This window comes from Lacerta agilis, chromosome 13 (assembly GCF_009819535.1).
Source record: "Lacerta agilis isolate rLacAgi1 chromosome 13, rLacAgi1.pri, whole genome shotgun sequence".
Taxonomy (NCBI): Eukaryota; Metazoa; Chordata; class Lepidosauria; order Squamata; family Lacertidae; genus Lacerta; species Lacerta agilis.
The window spans coordinates 43373340-43394402 of NC_046324.1; the positions used below are offsets into that span (position 1 = coordinate 43373340).

General features: G+C 47.2%; 1 protein-coding gene across 1 annotated transcript in view; it reads right to left on the reverse strand.

Moving 5' to 3' along the window:
- Window positions 1-15562, reverse strand: part of CLCN7 (chloride voltage-gated channel 7) — a 36680-nt gene extending 21118 nt beyond the window's left edge. The window contains exons 1-8 of the mRNA XM_033167197.1: window positions 15360-15562; window positions 9772-9843; window positions 8778-8849; window positions 7914-7979; window positions 6992-7124; window positions 3566-3675; window positions 3075-3155; window positions 2108-2170 (exon numbers count right to left, since the gene is read on the reverse strand). Of these exons, the coding sequence (XP_033023088.1) occupies window positions 2108-2170; window positions 3075-3155; window positions 3566-3675; window positions 6992-7124; window positions 7914-7979; window positions 8778-8849; window positions 9772-9843; window positions 15360-15479 (717 nt within the window). The 5' untranslated portion in view covers window positions 15480-15562. The remainder of the gene's footprint in view (window positions 1-2107; window positions 2171-3074; window positions 3156-3565; window positions 3676-6991; window positions 7125-7913; window positions 7980-8777; window positions 8850-9771; window positions 9844-15359) is intronic.
- Between the last annotated feature and the right edge of the window lie 5501 nt (window positions 15563-21063).

Below are 21063 nucleotides of genomic sequence, written 5' to 3' on the forward strand. Positions count from 1 at the left end.
AACCGCCCTGAGACCTCCGGGTATATAAATTCATTCAATCAATCAATCAATCTCCCTGCCTATTGACATCAGGTGGGGGCTTTCGCCACACTCTTTTCTGCGCCTGTTTAAAAACATTTCTGTTTACACAAGCCTACCCAGACATGCAGAATGCTGGTGTGTATTTTCATCTGGGTTTCAGTTCTACTGTTGATTTTAATTACTTTTCGACCGTTTGCAATAGCTGCTCTTGGTTTTTCTTTACTGGCAATTTCATTGTTCTGTTCTTTCCGAAAACCACTTTGATGTTGTTGGGATTTATTTTGCATTCAAGCTGTAGGCGCCCACCAGCCAATCATCACCTGACATCACCTTGATGCCAGGTGACCTAAATTTGGTCAACAGAATCGGGAATGTGCTCCTGATCCTTTCTTTCTTTCTTTCCTTCCTTTGCAGGTGTCAATAGGATTCAAGGTGCAGATAAAAGAGAGAGTCTGTCTTCATGCAGCGCACGGTTAAAACTCATTCATTCAGCCTTCAGCGGCATAATTTAGACAATAAAATCATTAAAAAACCATCCATAAAAGATTGGTATTCCAGACATGTTAAACACATAAAACATATAAAGGACACAATCGCCGCCATTAAGTAAAACTGAGTAGTTTTGAAGCTGACTTTAAAAATCTCGGCTAAATATCCTGAAACAGTAGTTTCGGGAATATTGGATTACAAATTCTTTGCAACTAGATACTTTAAGCTTCAAAGGGGTCGCCGGCAGATGTCTCTGAATAGTGTCAAAGAGAGGGTAGTCCAAAACTATATGGTATGTTGTTATCCGGTGTATTCATACCACAAGAGCAAACCCTATTCTGGAAGGGTATTTTTTTTTGGGGGGGGGGGAGGGGACCTTCCAGAAAGTACAAATGAGGGGAATGTGTTTAAACAGGCCCACACAAAAGCTCTGCAATACAAAGGGGTATGTCAATTGTAAAAATAGCTGGGCATCATTCTGTGACAAGGCTGCAAACCTAAGTTAGCAGACGAGGATACAGAGGGCTGAGTTGGGTTATGTTTTTGCAATTCGTGACCTAACAGCCTCTGCTTAGCGAGAGGGAAAATATGGAACTCATCCAGTTAAGAGGAGTGAGTGTATTGCAATCTCTATTTGTTTGAGTTTAAAGCAGAGTTAAACTATGGAACTCCTTCATGCAGGAGGCAGTTAACAGCCACCAACTTGAATGGCTGAAAGAGAGGATAAGACCAATTCATGGGGGAGGTGGCTACCAGTGGCTACTAGCGAAGAAGGCTATGCTCTGAAGCTCAGGAGGGGACAGTGCTTGCCCTGCTTTCAGGCTTCCCATAGGGCATCCGGTTGGCCACTGTGAAAACAGGATGCTACAGGTGAAACTCGAAAAATTAGAATATCGTTGAAAGGTTTGTTTCTTTCAGTAATTCAACTTGAAACTAATATATGAGACAGACTCATTACATGCAAAGCAAAATATGTCAAGCCTTTAATTGTTATAATTGTGATGATTATGGCGTACAGCTGATGAGAACCCCAAATTAACAATTTCAACTTTGGGGTTTTCATCAGCTATACGCCATAATCATCACAATTATAACAAACAAAGGCTTGACATATCTCGCTTTGCATGTCATGAGTCTATCTCATATATCAAACTCCAGTAGCTAATGAAAACAATTGCTTACATGAATGGACTTTTCCATGATAGTCTAATTTTTCGAGTTTCACCTGTATACCAGATGAGCCATTGGCTTGACTTGGCAGCATCTTCTTATGTTGGTGCAACATCTCCCTGAACACCGATTCTGACCGCAGCAAAACAAGCTGCCCGAGTCGAAGTTTTCTTTTCTTCCCGTTGTCAAAGCCGCGAAGCGCAACTGGTTCGCCACGATCCTGAGGCGGAAGTTGGGTACAGGCCAATACAAATGGCAAGGGCAATATACAAAAAGCTAACGAAGAAGTGCCGTTGAGAGCAATGGCTGCCAAGCAGAAACCTTCCCAGAATGCAATGCAAAATAGCCAGGAGGCGGCATTGTTAGATAGGAAAGACAGGAGCAGCTGCCTTTCGGGCTCAAGTTTCTGCTTCCTCTCCTCAGTTACCTTTCCGACCGCCAGGCCTCCGACCACCGAGAAAATCACACCACAGACTTTAACCACCAGGGTCTACAAAGAAAGGAGATACATTATTATTATTATTATATATATATATTTTTAAGTTCCCATTCTGAGCTGAACTCTGGGCTCCTATCCTCAGTTCCCTCAGCCGCAAAGCGCTGAGCTGACGCAAGAGAGGAGTCCATGTTTAACCTTCAAAGAGCTCGACAGAAAAGAAATAGGCGCTGAACCAAAACACGCTCTCTCGTTCCAAAGGAAGTGACGTGAGAGAGCTACTCTGACCTTTGTCACCAAAGACCAGTGAACTAGTTCGCGGGTCCTTATTTCCCTCACAGAGCTACAATTCCCAGAGCCCCCTGGCAAGAGGGACTGACTCTTAAAACCGCTCGGGAACTGTAGTTCTGTGAGGGAGAAAAGGGCTCTCCTAGCAACTCTCGGCACTCTTAACAAAACACACTTCCCAGAATCCTTTGGGGGGGGGGAAGCCATAGTTGTTTAAAGCAGCATGACACTGGCTTCAAAACAAAATAGAAAATTCTTTCCAGTAGCACCTTAGAGACCAACTGAGTTTGTTCTTGGTATGAGCTAGCTCATACCAAGAACAAACTCAGTTGGTCTCTAAGGTGCTACTGGAAAGAATTTTCTATTTTGTTTCGACTATGGCAGACCAACACGGCTACCCACCTGTAACTGGCTTCAAATGCATGGTGCAAATAAGGCCCTAGGTGAAATGCAGCAGATCCCATAATGGAGGCAGACACGTCTAGCAACATGTTCGGATTTATGGCGGAGAACTGAGCCATTTTCCAGGTCCAGTTTTACACACACACACCCAAATGTTCTCACTAAGGAAGCAGAGGGGCAACTTTCCCTCATAAAAGTCTCAGGTGGATCAGGGGAAAGGAGGCACACTCTGAAAACTCCCAGGCACAACCTGCCCTCCCTCTCTCACCTTCAACCGGACCACATGGGGGATCTTGACTCCATTGAGGTAACACTTGATCTGAGGTATTCCACTACCAGCTGCCACAGGCTACAAGAAAAACAACAACAGAGAAAATAAGTTTGCTTGCATGTATTTCTGTCATTTGAACAGCTCTGAGACTGGGCAGCCGCTACATATTACCCTCCACACGCAAATCGTAAGAGGCAGTGTGGCGTCCTGCCTGGTTTGAATGCCAAACTGGGACCTGGGAGACCGGGGTTCGAATCCCTCCCTCAGCTGCAAAGCTCCCTGGGTGACCTTGGGCCAGTCACTGCCTCTTGCAGTATTAGCTACCTCACGAGATGGTTGAGAGAGTAAAATGGGGTGTGTGAACCGCGTATGGCTCCTTGGAGGAAAGGCGAGGCAGAAACGGGATCGTGAAACTCACTGGGAGCATCGCCCTTTGCCAAGGCGCAAGTTGCAAAATGGTGGTCGAGAGACCCAGGCGGAGGCCTTACCTCAACAAAAGCGACAATAACGGCCCCGACCATCACAATGCTCGCGTTCAGAGTGGCCCAGAGCAGCAGAGAGAAGGACAAGCCGCCTGTCTTGGTGAATTTGTCAATATCTGAGGAAAGCAGGTTAAAGGGGGAAAATAATAATATCTGGCCATGGATTTGCAGTGGGGGTGGGATGTGTGTAAAATAGGCTTGGGTGATACTATATCGACATGAGGAGCAGACCCCGATATTGGTTTCACTCAGCGGTTTATTGGTGATGAAACAAACCGCTGCGCTCCTGAGTCCCTCTGCCAGCAGTGCAACTTCATCCAGGGGGATGCTGCTACCGGTAGCAGAGGGACTCGGAAACACGCCGGTTTCACCAGCGATATACCACTGAGTGAAATATATCTCGCAGTCTGCTCCTCATACAGCGCAGAGGGAGGAACAGGCTGTATCGGTTCCTCCCTTTGCATCTTTAAACTGCTCGGCTCATGGGCGCCTGATTGTTGCTCCTTTCTGCCAAACGTTTAATGGAGCCCCCTGTCTGGCACTGGCTTGCGCAAGCCGGCAGCGAGGTGGGGGCTCCATGAAACTGTCCTCCCCCATATGAGCGACCCCGATTGCTCAGATGGGGTGGGTGGGAGGCTTCTTCTATGCCCTAGATTGCGAAGCGCTGGGGTGAAAAGGCCCCAGGTCCAGTGGTGAGAGCAGCAGCTGTTTCGCCCTCTGTCTAGCTGGCTGGGGCCAAATGCAGCTTGTTTCAACATCACGGTGTATCGCCAAACCGCGATGTCTGGCTGGCGATATACAGTGGTGCCCCGCTAGACGAAAATAATTCGTTCTGCGAGTATTTTCGTCTAGCGGTTTCTTCGTCTAGCGAAGCAGCAATGCAAACCGTGGTTTTTGCTAGACGGAAAAAATAATTTCGCTAGACAAATTCGTCTTGCGGGTCAGCTTTCCGCTAGACCAGGGGTCTGCAACCTTTAAGACAAAAAGAGCCACTTGGACCCGTTTCCGAAGGAGGAAAAAAAAAACTGGGAGCCGCAAAACCATTGCGACATTTAAAACAAATATAACACTGCATATATTGTTTCTTACCTTAATGCTATATATACAGGATTATAGGAAGAATGAAAAGCACAGAATTTGAAATTGTTTATTTATTTATTTTAAAATTGTGAAAACAAGTCATAAAACAATTTCTGATTTATTTTCTCAAACAGAACACAGTGCTAGAGTCAGGATTTAGGAAGCTCAGTTGCTCCCAATCACTGACATCATGGTGACTAGCGCTACGTGCCTCAGAAAAGCCACAATGAAGAACCTACTTGCAGCTTCTTACTTTCTGTGAGGATTCTGTGTCACTGGGTTTTACAGATCACCTTTAACATCAGTAACATCTCTGACCTTTAGCTGCTATATCAATGAAAAATATGAGCATGTCTGATCTGTGACTTTTGATGGCTAGTCCCAGTTATTATTCTCTAATGAGGGGGGAGAGATGCACCCCATATGGTCCCAAATGCATGTATGCTTTGCTGCTTTTGATGCCCCACATACAAAACCCTCTCATATTCAGAGCAAGCTTGGGCTTGCTCTCCTGGGTGTTGAATGAAGTCAAGGTGTGCATGTAGGGGTGTGTGTGTGTTTGTTTTGAATCAAATAAAGGGGGTGTTGAATAAACTCAGGGGGTGTGTATGTGTGTTGAATCAAGTCAAGGTGTGCGTGTGTGTACGGGGGTGTTGAATCAAAGGGGCGGGGGTGTTGAATAAACTCAAGGGCTGTGTGTGTGTGTGTGTGTTGAATCAAGCCAGAGGGTGTTTTTTGTGTGTGTGTGGGCCAGTAAAGGGGTGTTGAAGAGAAGCTCAAGGGCTCTGCCTGCGTGTGTGTGTTGGGGTTGGGGCAGCCCTCTGCCCCTTGCGACGCCGCGTTCTGCTCTTTCCTCCCCCCCCCCCCACGAAAAAGCGGAGTGCTCTGGCAGCAGCTTCGGAGGAGAAAGAGCAGCCCTCTTTCCTCCCCCCCCCCACGGAAAAGCGGAGCGCTCTGGCTGCAGCTTCGGAGGAGAAAGAGCAGCCCTCTTTCCTCCCCCCCCCCACGGAAAAGCGGAGCGCTCTGGCTGCAGCTTCGGAGGAGAAAGAGCAGCCCTCTTTCCTCCCCCCCCCCCACGGAAAAGCGGAGCGCTCTGGCTGCAGCTTCGGAGGAGAAAGAGCAGCCCTCTTTCCTCCCCCCCCCCCACGGAAAAGCGGAGCGCTCTGGCTGCAGCTTCGGAGGAGAAAGAGCAGCCCTCTTTCCTCCCCCCCCCCCACGGAAAAGCGGAGCGCTCTGGCTGCAGCTTCGGAGGAGAAAGAGCAGCCCTCTTTCCTCCCCCCCCCCACGGAAAAGCGGAGCGCTCTGGCTGCAGCTTCGGAGGAGAAAGAGCAGCCCTCTTTCCTCCCCCCCCCACGGAAAAGCGGAGCGCTCTGGCAGCAGCCCGTCCACTTCTGCGCTGGCAGACGCATGAGCAGAGCAGCACAGCAGCAGCCCCTCAGCCTCCGGAGGGCGGGCGCCGGCCAGCTGGAGAAGTGGACGGGCGCATGCGGGCCACGGGCGCAGCGCCCCCCACCATTTCCCCGCCCCGGAGCCGTGGCAAAGGCGTTAAAGAGCCACATGCGAGTTTTTCGTCTAGCGAGGCATTCGTCTAGCGGGGCACCACTTTACAGCGCGATGTTGAAAAATCTAACGTCGCCCAGCCCTGGTGTAAAAGAAGGCAGACCTGAGCTGGAACAGTTATGTTAGTACAGGAATATGTTTTATACTTTTTCACCTGGCACACTGCAGATATTCTGAACTCCAACTCCCATCAGCCCCATGCTAGCCATCCAAGCTATTCTGCCGCCATCAGGGATGGCGGAGGACACCATTCTGTCCGATTCCACTGCCTTTCTGGTTGGCTTTCATTCACAGCACTTGGGGAAGGAGCCCTCCTGTCCTTTGCTGGAAGGCAGCAAAACGCCTCGTGCCAGCCCTGCTCCAGGGGCGTAGGAAGGGGGGGCGGTTCGCCCTGAGTGCCCTCACTGAGGGGGGTGACATTCGGCACGCCGCCTGCCCATGACTCCCAAGCCTACCCCGAGCCGTCGGGGTAAGGGGGGGAGCTGTGCCGCTTTGCCGGCGGCATTCCCCCCTTCCCCCTGACAGCTTGGGGTAGGCTTGGGAGTCACGAGCGGGCGGCGCGCCGAATGTCAGCCCCCTCGGTGAGGGCACCCGGGGCGCCAAATGTACGCCACGGGCAGCTTATTCTGCTCCCACGAGCAGCTCGCTCCGCCCCTGGATGCAGAGCACACATCCCACTCTGGGCACTTGAGCAGCTATCCCGTGCCTGGGAGGGTACCCTCTGCACCACGCCCTCTTCGGGAGCGGGCCGCCCTGGGCAGCACAGGCATATGCCCTGCGCTCAAAGGATACTGCCCTTCACCACTTTGTATTTCAGCCCAGCGATGTATTCCACCACAATGTCGATGAAGCAAGCGACGAGGCCGGTGAGGATCCCGATCATGGCGCAGATGACCCACCGCCGAATCTCCACCGTCCGGAACGCCTGCGTTCGAAGAAGTCGCAATCAGAGGGGTCTGCCTTATTTACGCTGCTTCTTATTGACATGATTCAATTTATGAGCGGCCTAATGCCTAATACAAATCATCTCTCTGTTTGGGGAATAACATTGGACATTCAGCTTGGGAAAGGCTATGGGAAACCGATTTGAAATTTTTGGCGTTGAAAGAAAATTAAATGAAAATGATAAATGCCGTTGGTATTTGACTCTCAGTACGCTAGCAAAAATGTGTAAGACATGTACAAATATCTGCTGGAAATGTAAAGAAAAAGAAGGCACCTTTTATCATATGTGGTATTACTTGTAAGGTAATAAAAAGCATTCTGGGAAATGATATACGACGAATTGAAAATGCTTAAAACAACTTTTATAAAAGTTATTATGTAGCTGGTTGATGGCTTCCATTACTGACATTTTCTGTGGATTTTTACATGTTTTTTTATTGCAATACATTGCTCTTTCTTCCTGATTTTACGTGATGCTTTAAAAAGTTTTGTGTAAGTCACTTAGAGGCTCTCTGCATAGCAAGCAACTAATAAGCTGACTAAATAATATTGGGCAGTGTCAAACATGAGTCGTATGGAGTAGAAATCAAGGGATATTACATTATTTTCAGTGTGTCTACTCTGAGTAGAATGCAGATGGATATCACACAGCAACAGATTAGGTTCCGCTGTATTTTTAAATTGAGGGTTTTGGGTGTGGGGAGGGAGGCGTACACATAACCAGATCTGAGATTTTGCAGCAATCCTTCGGCCCTGGAGATGGACTGACCGTATGTTTGATCCTCTTCTCTTCATCCAAGAACAGCTGGTTCTCACAGTTGTCATAGTCTAAGCTCTGCAACCAGCAAAATAAAGAGAGAAGGGAAGTGAGAAAATAGAAACAGGAAGCCAGAAGAATGTAGCCTGCTTGGGAAAGGCTCACTTTGCCTCAAAGCTTACTAAAAACAGCACTTTCCAAGATTACACCATCCCACCAATGCCCTCATGCAGCCCTGTATTCAAGTAGTACTTGCCTGTTCGCCATAGGCGAACAGGAATTCCACGGAGGGTGAATCAGTGGAGAAAGGACAGTGTGTTCTTTAGCTGCCTCGTGCCCTGCACTGAAAAGAATTGAAGCCTCTTCCTCCTTGCCCAGCACAGAAAAACAACTGCAGCTTTTTATTATTTTAACCAGTTAAATCATTTAATTAACAAGATTCATATACAGTGGTACCTCTAGATGCGAACGGGATCCGTTTCGGAGCCCCGTTCGCATCCTGAGGAGTCCGCAACCCGCAGCGCTGCTTCTGCGCACACGCGGGTCGTGATTCGGCACGTCTGCGCATGACGGCATTTCGCACGCCCGCACATGCGCGACCCGCCGAACCCGGAAGTAATCTGTTGCCGTTCGCAACCTGCAGCGAACGCAACACGAGGTACGACTGCACATCCAGAGGGCCACAGGCTTCACACCTCTGTGCAAAATAAGCAAACAAGGAGGAGCAGACCTCTCCATAACTTTTGTGGGTTTATTGTTTACAAGATCTGCTGGGCAGCTCTCCCGGGTGGTGGGTAGATCTCCCTGGTTATAACAAACGTTCCCACCATCGCACGCCAGTTCCTTTCCAGTTGGAACCTTAAGCTGGGTGCCCACCTCGTACTTGAGAGAGAGGACTTTCTCGCTGTGAGGAATCTCGCTGGGGCGCGTCCGAGGCTGAACCATTTCCTGCAAGACACAATCGTCACGATTCTTATCGCCGCCTATCAAAAGCTGGGCTCGTTTTATTTATTTTTTATTTCACGAAATCAAATAAAAGCAGTGAGATCATTCGTAAAAGCAATTAAAACATTAAAACATTCGAAAAATGGAAACCAGCAACAGACCTCGAAACACCTCAGCATTCTAAATACCTGGCTAGGCCTTAGGTTTCAGGGCTGAGGTGCAGCCTTCTCAAACTTGGTTGACCTCCAGATGTTCTGGAGCCTCCAGCAGATGGGAACCGTAGTCCAGAACATCTGAAGGGCACCAGGGTGGGGGGGGGCTGTCTTATCAGCCCCCAACTTGGAAGGACAAGCTCAGGGCCGGGGGCCAAATTTGGCTCTCCAGGCCACTCCGTGTGAACTTTGGGAGGGATGCATGAGAGAGAGAGAAGAGAAACTATTATAGCGCATAAATGGGGAAATTTGCATGCGTTGCCCCGCCTATTTTTGCTTCTGGCCCTGCCCACCAGCGGCATGCGGTCCTTGGGAGGTTGTCCAGGAAGGAATGTGGCCCTCAGGCTCAACAAAAAGTTTCTCCCTTCTCTAGAGCAGGGGTCAACAAACCTTTCCAGCAGGGGGCCAGTCCACTGTTCCTCAGACCTTGTGGGGGGGGCCAGGACTATATTTTTTTTGGGGGGGGGGAATGAACGAATTCCTATGCCCCACAAATAACCCAGAAATGCATTTTAAATAAAAGCACATTCTACTCATGTAAAAACACACTGATTACTGGATCATCTGTGGGCCAGATTTAGAAGGCAATTGGGCTGGATCCAGCCTCTGGTCCTTAGTTTGCCCACCCATGCTCTAGAGGGTGCCTGAAATGCCCCCTCCAAGGAAGTTTCTGAGTGCTACCCAGCAGCCCCCTCTCTGCAATGCTCACTTACTGGTTCGTGTTCGTCATCGAGATCCACGTAGCTCATGCGCCCGAGTCGCAAGGAGGAAGAGGACGGGGTGAGCTGAGGGGGCAAAAAAACAGGCATGTCAGTGAGCCAGTCAGAGGAATCGGCTACCAGGCCTCAGTTAAAGCCTCATCCTTCAATGAAAAGGCAAGGTGTTTTCATGGTCCTGTCCTTTAAACAGTTGGTTACCAAACCCTTGCCATTTGGATTCCTGGGTTAGCTGCATATGTGAATAGGAAGGCAACATGAATATGTATATATTTAAAATGAATGTTACTACGATTAATTTTATTTCTCACGCACCGTTGCCCCCCAAGGGGAACGTCACAAAAGTTTTAAAAATCAGTATTAAAAAGAATCCAAAACTGCAAGGACAAGAAAATTATTGATAGGTTTATTATCTTTTTCGCAAACCACGCTGAGGTTTTTGTTTACAGTTAAGTGGTGTATAAATTGTATTAAATAAAATAAATATGAAGAGGGTTGGTCCTATGAATATATATATATATATATATATGTGTGTGTGTGTGTGTGTGTGTGTATGTATGTATATATATATATTCATATATATGTGTGTGTGTGTGTGTGTTTGTGTATGTACATACATACGTGTGTGTGTGTGTGTGTGTATTCAGTTAAAGAAGAGAAAAAGAAGAAGAGTTTGGATTTGATATCCCGCTTTTCACTACCCGAAGGAGTCTCAAAGCGGCTCACATTCTCCTTTCCCTTCCTCCCCCACAACAAACACTCTGTGAGGTGAGTGGGGCTGAGAGACTTCAGAGAAGTGTGACTAGCCCAAGGTCACCCAGCAGCTGCATGTGGAGGAGCGGAGACACGAACCCGGTTCCCCAGATTACGAGTCTACCACTCTTAACCACTACACCACACTGGCTCTCCATCTGGCTAGTTCGGATGACAACCTTGAGCTAGGGTAAGAACATTGAGAACTTAAAGAATAAAAGTCACTTTATCCAGGGCAGTCCATATATATATTGGCCTATTCCAACCTCTTTTTCTTAATGGTGACTACTTCTGCTCAGAAAAAGCATTTTGGTTCCAGAAATGTATTCTGATTGTACATATAAAATAAACCGATAGAATTCTACAGGATGCACTGCTAGTTTGTGAAAACAGTCCAGATCCAAGGATTCCCAGGCATGCATCTCTACATTACAGAGATCTCAGGTGCCATCCTGGCACCTGGGCATCTTCACTTGTTTGCAAGTGGCCGAAAACTAGGTGCAAAATGTGCCTGGCTAATTTCGAACACTGATCTTCATCCCCTCCTCCAATCTGTGGCTTCTATCCAATGCTAGACCCCCTGAAATTAACAGACATGACTAATTTCTTCTATCCATTCCAATGGGTCTACTCCGAGTAGGACTTCGTCAGCTGCACTGCTTTGTGCTGTTGTCCTTTTATATATTATTAACTGCGCGTCAACCTGGATGTTATGAAACTCAAGGGAGGGGCATTGAAATAATTTTAGAAAGGAGGGGGGAACTGAAGCAGGAAAAAAACAAAACATGTAATGCTGAAGGAATTTAAGACATCATAATTCAGATAATCCTTCTCCTTATGCAACGAAAACAAAGCCCACGGAAGTCATTTTGTCAACCGCTTTGAGGTTTTATTACAATCAAGCGGTATATAATTTTTAAGAAATAAAATGAAAAAGTAAGTAACTATGTCAACTGTGGAGGAAAGGAGTCGTCATCAGCAAGTCACAGCTTGCTAGTCTGAAAGGCAAGAACTTGAATGAGAGGCGCTGAATTTCCAGTTCTTGGTCATGGGCCACTCAGTTCACTGCTAGCTTAAAAAGGGGGTTAAAGAAATAAAATAAAATAAAATAAAATAAAATAAAATAAAATAAAATAAAATAAAATAAAATAAAAACACTGGCTGAAAACTGCTGGGCAGAGATGTTGCTCTGCACAGCATCAGAGCACTTGGGAAGCAAAGAATTCAAGGGAGCACAAACCATCACAATTCCCAGCATCTGCTTATACACACAACAGAGAGAGACAGCATTTCACCTTTCCAAGTCAAACGCAGCATCCTAAAATGGACGGGACTTGGCTCCCACTTCCCTAGAGAACTTCCTGAGCAGCCAGGAAGAAACTCAAACAATAGCAAACCTTTGGGGCAGAGTGGCACACCTGGAACAAGTCAATCTCCTGGTCTTGGAGGTGTACCATTGGGGTGCGGGGAAGAGGCCCCAATGCTCAATTTGGGATGCAGAAATTTGCAAACATAACCCCCATATTTAGGCCACGCGACAGTTCTGTTCCGAGAGCCATTCCTCCCCAATTCTTAATTTATTAAGTGGGCTGGCAAACTGCCAAACGAAGCAAAATGACGTGCAAACTGTTCACAATCAAGGAGATCTAAGGCAGTGTTCTTCATCCAGGCCTTTTATGACAGATCCCTCGATGCTGGAGCTTTTAGTTCTGATCATTCAAGATCTCAGAGGTAGAAGAAAGTACTCCGTCAAGCTCGCTTGGGGGAAAGAGGCAATTCTTGAGCAGCAGGAATAATACTAACATACGTACGTGCTGGTTTTTTCCCCCTGCCATAGTCTTCCAAAAGCAGCTTACAACAATTTTTTGTTGTTGTCAATACTTCCAAAAAAAAACCAACCCAGATTTGCAGAGATAAAAACAGTCTCAGAAAGCCAAAAAACAACACATTTATTTTGGGAAATTTCCTCTTTCGAGGTAAGGGCACATGGAGTCTGACTGCCGGCATGTGACATTCCAAAATATAATGAAACACTTTGACTTGGTTAAGAAGGGAATGTGTTTTAGCTAGGGGGGTAAATCACAGCATTTCATATATTTAACCACACCGCTGCCAGCTTGACGTCATGAGACTCCAAGAGGACCGGGACAACTGCTTTGCACTCAGAGCAAGACTGGGAACGATCAAATCAATTGTTGAGTGTAAAGTCTCCGTGTTTATAATGTCAACACTCAGGGGAAACTGTGAGCAGCTCCTTCAAAACTCTGAATGGGTTGAAACAGAGGGTGGTTATTACAACTTGCAGAGACACAAATCACTAGCTAGGAGCCTGAAATGGGGAAATGCCCGACTTTTGCAAAATTGTCCCTCGGCTAATTGCTAGGGCTTTGGGCGCTTTGGGACCAGAACTATTCAGTCCCCAACACCCAGCTGATGATTGGTGCTGAGAAAAGGTCACTAACTATCAGTGTTAGAAACTGAGATATGAAAGCTAGGAGCTAAATGGCACCTTAAACCTAGGTTACGGGTGCAAAAAAGGAATGTCAAGGTGCTGTTTTTTAATAACAAGAATACAAAGCTGAATGAACTACAGCTGAAATATTATGTTCCTTTTTCACATGGTCTAGTCCTTCCCTTGCTCACCCCCCTAATATTCTTAAGAGGTCTCTTCTCCGGTCTCCAGAGAGTAGCTAAAAGTGGAGAGGCAGAAAAAGGCCCTCCTTTCCTTCCACTCTGCAGTTTTAATCTGAAATCTTAGGAGCAGCATTGTGCCCAGAGTTCCCTGGGTCAGCCTAACGTAGCTCACAGCATAGGTGTAGTCAGGGGGGACAGGGGAGAGCTGCCCCCCCTTAAATCAAGTAAATAAATACAAATACTTAAATAGAAACTGTAGAAAGATTTTGACAGATTTTTCTGAGCAATCGGGGTCAAGAGAAAATAAACTTGAAACCACTGCTGTTGAGACATTTCATTCTGAGTCTGCTAGACAGAGCCAGGAAGAGGATGATTTGGGTGTCTTGCCCCAAACCCAAACATAAATCCTGGCTACACCCATGGCTGACAGGGCTGTATAAATGAGGAGGTGGGGGAAAGTCAAGTATGCAGTCTTGAGCTGCTTGGAGGGGAGGTGGGCTTTAAATGCAGTAAACAAACGAACACAAGAAGCTGGAATAATTGTAGTCAGACCAATGGCCCATCCAATTTCAGACAAGTTATGGTCATTGCCATAACTTTAAAGTAACAGTCTAGTCTTTGTGCTTCGGAATAATGGTCTAAATTAAATTATGAACATACGTCGTTGTTTTGTACTGAATCTGACCATGGGTCTGCCTATCGGCACCAATTGGCACTCTGGGTTCATAGAATCATAGAGTTGGAAGAGACCACAAGGGCCATCCAGTCCAACCCCCTGCCAAGCAGGACACACCATCAAAGCATTCCTGACAGATGGCTGTCAAGCCTCCCCTTAAAGACCTCCAAAGAAGGAGACTCCACCACACTCCTTGGCAGCAAATTCCACTGCCGAACAGCTCTCACTGTCAGGAAGTTCTTCCTAATGTTTAGGTGGAATCTTCTTTCTTGTAGTTTGAATCCATTGCCCCGTGTCCACTTCTCTGGAGCAGCAGAAAACAACCTTTCACCCTCCTCTATATGACATCCTTTTATATATTTGAACATGGCTATCATATCACCCAGGCAAAACCCAGCCCTACCTGGATGCCAGACATTGAGCATGAGACCTTCTGGATGCAAAGCAGATGCTGTAACCATTGAGCTTACAGCCCCTTCCCTATAGACAAGCAAGCAGTACATTTATAACGAACCTCTGAAACAACCTGGGGAATCTGTGACTGGGGAAATGATTCTTGTCTAAGTCAGGCTAGAGCCAAGTTGTGCCAGGACTAAAGAGGGAGCAAGTCCAGGAACCAGACTCACCAGCCCCAGATGTGTCTGAATGTGGGAGGCTGCAGACCCCACTCAAATTCATTACCAAACCCCACACATGCGGCTGCCTCTTATCAGAAAGCCCTGCACACAAGACCTGCGAAGTGGCCACCTGTTTCTCATGTGAGGGGGAAGCACTTTGCACGTGCTCAGAGCATGCTTTATACCTGCTTTTACTTATTTGAGCATTCAAAACGTTTATATGCTGCCCCCTCACATGAGATGACAAGGCACCTGAGATGTCCTGCGTTTCACAGCTGTGCCATGGAACTGAGAATGCACCCTGGGTCCAAGCACAGGTGACAACAAATGGGCGAAAGAGCAGCTGACACAGGCAGCCCCTTTGCTTGTGTCGCAGGATTTTACGGTTGGAAGGGACCCCCAAGGGTCATCTAGCCCAACCCCCTGCAATGCAGGAACAATGCAGACAGACTCCGTCCCCACCCTCAGCAGTGTTCGGTTCTAGCTGGATCAGGCCAGAGGCCCCTTTAAACCAAGCACACACACAAGGAGGCAGGCGCAGACACAGAAAGACATAGAGACACAGGCAAGCAGGCACACACCCCTGGGCAGTCCAGATGCAGCCACAGAGGGGGATGACTCCCCTGCAGAAGGGGCTCCTGGGCTCACCAGCTGCTGAAACAACTCCCCGGCCTGGAGGCGAGCCTTTCCCTTCTTCATTCCGGAAACGCACTCTGGACATGCTCAGGAACACCGCCCCTCCCACCCCCACCAATCGAGCCCTTGGAGAGGTCCACTCCAGCCATCGTTTCACAGCTGTCAGGCGGATGAGCGGAGTTTTACCACAATAAGGTCCCGGGGCAATAAGCCCCGGCGCAGTAAGCAGACTTCGCCTGCTAGTGGAGGCTCCACCGCTCGGCGCTCACCTGGCGGGGCGGGGCGGCGGCCCCTCCGCCCGTGCCGTTGAGCAGCGGCGTGGCCTCCCCTTGGCCCTCCGGCTCGCCCTCCCGGCCGGACCACGACACCATCTTCGCCACGTTCGCCATCGCCCGTCCGGCCCGCGGAGACAGGAGGCCGGGGATGCCCCGCGCAGAAACCACGAGCCAGCGGTCATGTGACCAGTCCTCGCAGCCGGCGGAGGGGCACGTGACTCGCCTCCAAAGCCCCGCCCCGATTCCCCATCCCGCGGCATCATGGGAGTTGTAGTCCTCGCCGCCTTCAGGGTCAGGATTCTCCAACCCCTGCACTTTTTGTGTGCTTTCATTCCTGGGCAGTATTAGTACATCCTTTGTGTTTATTTTCACTTTTTGTGCTTATCATTTTAATAACGTTTTAAATTTTTGATCTGACCTGTCTTGGATCATGTTTATTTTTTGCTTTTATCCTGAGCATGTGCAGAGCGCATTCCCTGGTGGAGAGAAGGCCTCAAAGCCCAGGAATCGTTGCAGCAGTTCCTGAGCCCCTGTGTCTTTTCTGTTTTTGGTACTAAAATAAATAAAAGCACCCTGTGAGAGACATTGACTCCCAACAAAAAAATTATAGCATTAACTTGGCTGGGAAACAGGGAAATGTAAATATCTCTTTTGTTTCACTTGATGGGCTTTTGGTGGAGGGCAAGAGGAGGCATGGGCAGGGTCCAGGATGCTCAGATTACTGCCCCCAGACCTCCCCTTTCATGATGTAACCATAATGTATTGGGGGGGGGGGTCTTGGGTTACACCCCTTCTGTGATGTAGGTGTGAGATTTCTGGAGATGGGCTCCAGAGTGGGGCAAATTCAATTTTGTATTTAAGGAAAGGCAGCCCTTTGTTCGAGGTTCTTCCCTGCTCACCTGTGTGTGAGGAACAGCGAAAACAAAGACACTGCTTCTCAATCTTCTCTGGTTGGCCTCTGTTATATTCTCCTACCGATGGAGAACCTAAAAAGGGATCTTGTGTACCCCATAAGGGAATTAGGGCAGATTTCTGCTTACTACACCGCCCTCAGATCTTCAGAGGAAAGGAGGTATACAAAGTTAATAAATAAATAGCGGACCCTCCAAGTGTCCCTATTATCCAGGGACGTCCCTGATTTATAGAAGTCACCCCACTTTTCCTTAGGATGGCCCTATTTTCATTAGAGGAATGTTGGAAGAAGAAGAAGAATTTGGATTTGATATCCCGCTTTTCACTACCCTAAGGAGTCTCAAAGTGGCTCACAATCTCCTTTCCCTTCCTCCCCCACAACAAACACTCTGTGAGGTGAGTGGGGCTGAGAGACTTCAGAGAAGTGTGACTAGCCCAAGGTCACCCACCAGCTGCATGTGGAGGAGTGGAGACGTGAACCTGGTTCACCAGATTACGAGTCTGCCGCTCTTAACCACTACACCACACTGGCTCTATGGAGTTATCCAACCCCCAAGCTGTATGAAGGCAATCTTGTATAGGGAAGGTTTTTATGTTTTAGTATGTTTTTATATGTGTTGGAAGCCGCCCAGAGTGGGTGGGGCAACCTAGGAAGAGGTGTGGGGTATAAATAATAAAACTATCATTATGGAATGGGACATCCCTATTTTCACTGGAGAAATGTTGGAGGGTATGAAATAGATAATTTCAATGTTGGAAAACCAGCCAGGCGACAACTTTGCATGATTTAGTCCTGAATTATGCACGGTCCCATTATAGATGTGAGTAGTTGTGGCTGATACCTTGACAACCTTCGCCAACCAGATGCCCCCCAAACATCTGGAGGGCAAAATCTGTCTCATGTTTCAAATGTTGGAGCACCCAAAGTAATGCCTGCTTTGAGCATCTGAAACTTTGATATACTTGGGGAGGGTTTTGTGAGATTCTGGGTGACTCCAGCTCCAGCCGGCCAGGGTAAGCCCCAGAGCATTTTATTTTACAAGTCATAAATGAATTAGGCAGCGCTGAAAAGCTACTCATATGTTTTAAAGCACATTCGAAGCACATTCCCACCTCCCTCAATGAATTCTGGGCACTGTAGTTTACCCCTCAGTTGAAACTCCTGGCAGCCCTTCACAAACTACAGTGCCCAGAATTCTTTGAGGTAAATATTGTGCTTTGAATGTGCTTTAAATGTATAGTATACATGCACCCACAGTCTGAGAGTCTTCACTGTTGCTCTCAAGATCTGCCAGCCATTCTCCTGTCCTGCTGCTGCAGAAGGATGGGTCAATATCCATTTGGGTTTCTCTCCATTTCTTATTCCCCCCACCCCCCATCTCAAATTTAGTTCTCCACATTTGCAATTACTATTTTTCAAAGTCCTCCTGCACAGATTTCTCCCAATTAACACATTTTTGTATGCACATTTCACTAATCGCATATCTTTGCAAAGCCGTTTGCCATAACAGAGCACACCTTTGCATGTTATTTTCGGTAATTTAGGCATGCTTTGTCCTGGTATTATGTGTTTTGTGTACACTTTACTTTGGCAGGAGAACTGTGCTGTAAAATTTGTAGAGGGGTGCAAATTTTGAAAGAAAGAGGGCTGTGTTTCAGTTCATGTACTGCTTTGGAAAGTATGAATTGCGTAGATTTAAATGTGAACTGAATCAATTCCCACCACCAACCGCCTTGTCCCTGTTCAGAAGCGAGAGGCCTCCCTGTTCCCCAGCAACTCCTTTGATCCAGCCCATCTGTCTGGGAAAAACCTGGTGAGGGTGGAAAGTCCAGTGACTGGACATGAGCCAGCAGGACAAATGATCCTGAGTCACCAAGACACCAACCAGATCTTCCTGCCTCTTGCTTCCATTTTTCTCCTTCCAATCACTTGCTTTCTGCAGACCTTGCACCGTTCTCAACGGTGAGGGGAAGAGCATGAGAAGCGGCTTTGAATACAAGGCTAAGGAAGGAACCTCTGACTCTCCTGATGTTAAAACAAAATAAAAAATAAAAAAAATCCTTCCAGTAGCACCTTAGAGACCAACTAAGTTTGTTCTTGGTATGAGCTTTTGTGTGCATGCACACTTCTTCAGATCCTGATGTTGTCGGACTCCAGCTCCCATCAGCCTTAGCCAACATGGCCATTGGTTGGGGTGGATAGGAGTTGTAGTCCAGCAACATCTGGAGAGTACCAGGTTCCCCACTCCTGGCCCGAGTGGATGGATCAGTGTTGGCAGCTGTTAATTCATATTTACTTAGAAAAAGGATTGGGAAACCTGTGTCTCACTGTGGAGGCCCAGCAGAGCCTTCATGGCTAGTAGCTATCAACTAGCCATGAATTTCCCTAATTCATTTTTAAACCTATCTAGGTTGGTGGCCCTCATTGCCTCCTGCAGGAGTGAGTTCCCCAAAAAACATAGAATTGTAGAGTTGAAAGGGAACCAGGATCATCTAGTCAAGGCACGTCCAACAGGTAGATCGTGATCTACCGGTAGATCACTGGTAGATCACTGGCTCCCCCCAAAGGAGCTCAACAAGTTTTGCTCCCCTAAAAAAAAAAAAAATCAACATTTTTGTCCTGCACCCCCCAAAAACGGGGCCTTCCTCCTCTCTAAAAAATAGCTCAACAACTTTGCCTGAACCCCAACAAAGGGGATAGATCACTTCCAGACTTTAACTCTGTGAGTAGATCACAGTCTCTTGGGAGTTGGCCACCCCTGATCTAGTCCAACCCCCTACAATGTAGGAATCTTTCTCCCCGATGTGGGGCTCAAACCCACAACCCTGAGATTACAAGTCCCATGCTCTGCAAATATGTTCTTCCTTTTATCTGTCCCAAATCTTGGCTTCATTAGACACCCCTATTATGAGAGAGGGTTTTTTTTGAACACCTCGATCATGTCCCCTCTTCAACACCTTTTCTCTAAGCTAAAAAGTCCCAGGCGCTGCAGCTTTTCTCCATATGGAAGTCTCTCCATAAGCTTTTCGAATTCTACAACATCCTTCTTGAGGTGAGGAGACCAGAACGGTACACAGTATTCCAAACGCAGCTAGATAAAACAGATAGATAGCAGCCAGAGCAACAATAATAAGAGGAGAATATAGTGGATCTCTCCAATATGCATTTCACTTTATACAATACAGCAAAATTAAACATGGTTTGGGGTTGTGGAAGCAGAAAGCAGCGGGGCTGGAACCGGACAGAAGTACAAAATGGGTGTAAAACGTGGGAGAGGAAGATTATAATTGTCCATCTGGAGGTGGGAGCTCATTGCTATATTTCTTTCAGGATTATCTTTGCCAGTTACGAAGTTCTAACTTTCCAGTAGACATGGCAGGACTTTACATTAAATTTGCAGCGGATGTTTCCATTTAGTCGTCCTCTCCAATACAGATGTGTTTGGAGCAATAGGCAAGAATGTTATCTATTTTTAAAAGAAGTAATGGGGATGAATGCTGGCTGGAAGAGGAAAATTACATGTGATGGGCAGTTCCGATTCCTTCCACTATCTATCTATCTATCTATCTATCTATCTATCTATGAAAAGCAGTCAATGGGAGGCTGAAATAGGGAGAGGAGAATCGGTGTCTGGAGGGCTGGCTTAACCCTTTTATGTACTCACTATCTCCTCCCTTCTCAAACCTACCTCACCCCAGCTGCTTTTCTGCTCATAAGGGGAGAGAGAAAGACGGATCCTGTATATTTTCCTCTGCAGCAAAAGGGGAGAGGGGGGAATTTGGAGTCGGGAGGCGGGTTAAGCAGCCACTGCCCAGGTCCTCTGTTTCCAACTTGGCCTTTTCTTCACAGATGCTTTTCACTTAACAATTATAGTTTTCAAAACCCTAACTGTACCAGGAAGGAAAATCCATGCAATGCACACCATGTGTACCTTTGAGCCAAATATTCAGCCTTTCTGAGTCATGGGCTGGATGTTTCTGAGCAGAATACGGCCCTGGAAGGCCATGTCCCCACCCCCACCCCTATGAAACTGCAGTGGCATGGATGCCAAATGTATTTTTTACATAGGGGTATAAAAATGCCAACATGACTACACTGTGGCACTGGGAGAGAAATATTGTGGGGTCTTCAGGTCATCCATCTTGCACAGTGCTAATACCTGGATAAGAGCAGGCAGAAAACAGAGGCAGGCGTTGAAGTACAGAGGGATGAATGTGTCCTTTTCAGTTTCCCATTTTCCCAATTTTAAATTCAGTTCTCCCCGTTTCCACAACAATGTGCAGGTTTTTGCTGTTGAATCCATGAAAATCCACCAGTTTTGCATGCAGTTCTTCTGACTACTATGCCCATTTTGGCAAGCATTCCCCTCCCCCTCAAAGCAATGCAAAGTCATATGCTATTTTCACTTACGTATACATCTCTACACACTCTTTCAGTATATGCATTTTCGGGCACGTCGTTGGGTTAAAAAAAAACCACATCGCAAAATTCGGAGAACCGTGGATTTTGAAGGATAGCTGTTTCAGTTCGTGTATCGGTTCAAGAAGTTCGAATTGGGCCATTTCTCACCGAAATGCAAGCAAAATCGAATTCCGTCCCTGCCCTAGGCTGAGGTGGGGATCCAAACGCACTACTCACTTCATTGAAAAAATAATGCACAGGCAAAACATTGTAGCTGTTGTATAAGGGATTGCGATGAATATTGAAATGTAATTGGATTAAATAAGACTTTGGAAGCAGAATTAAATGAAATCATCTTACCTTGAAATCTAGCATGCGGGGGGG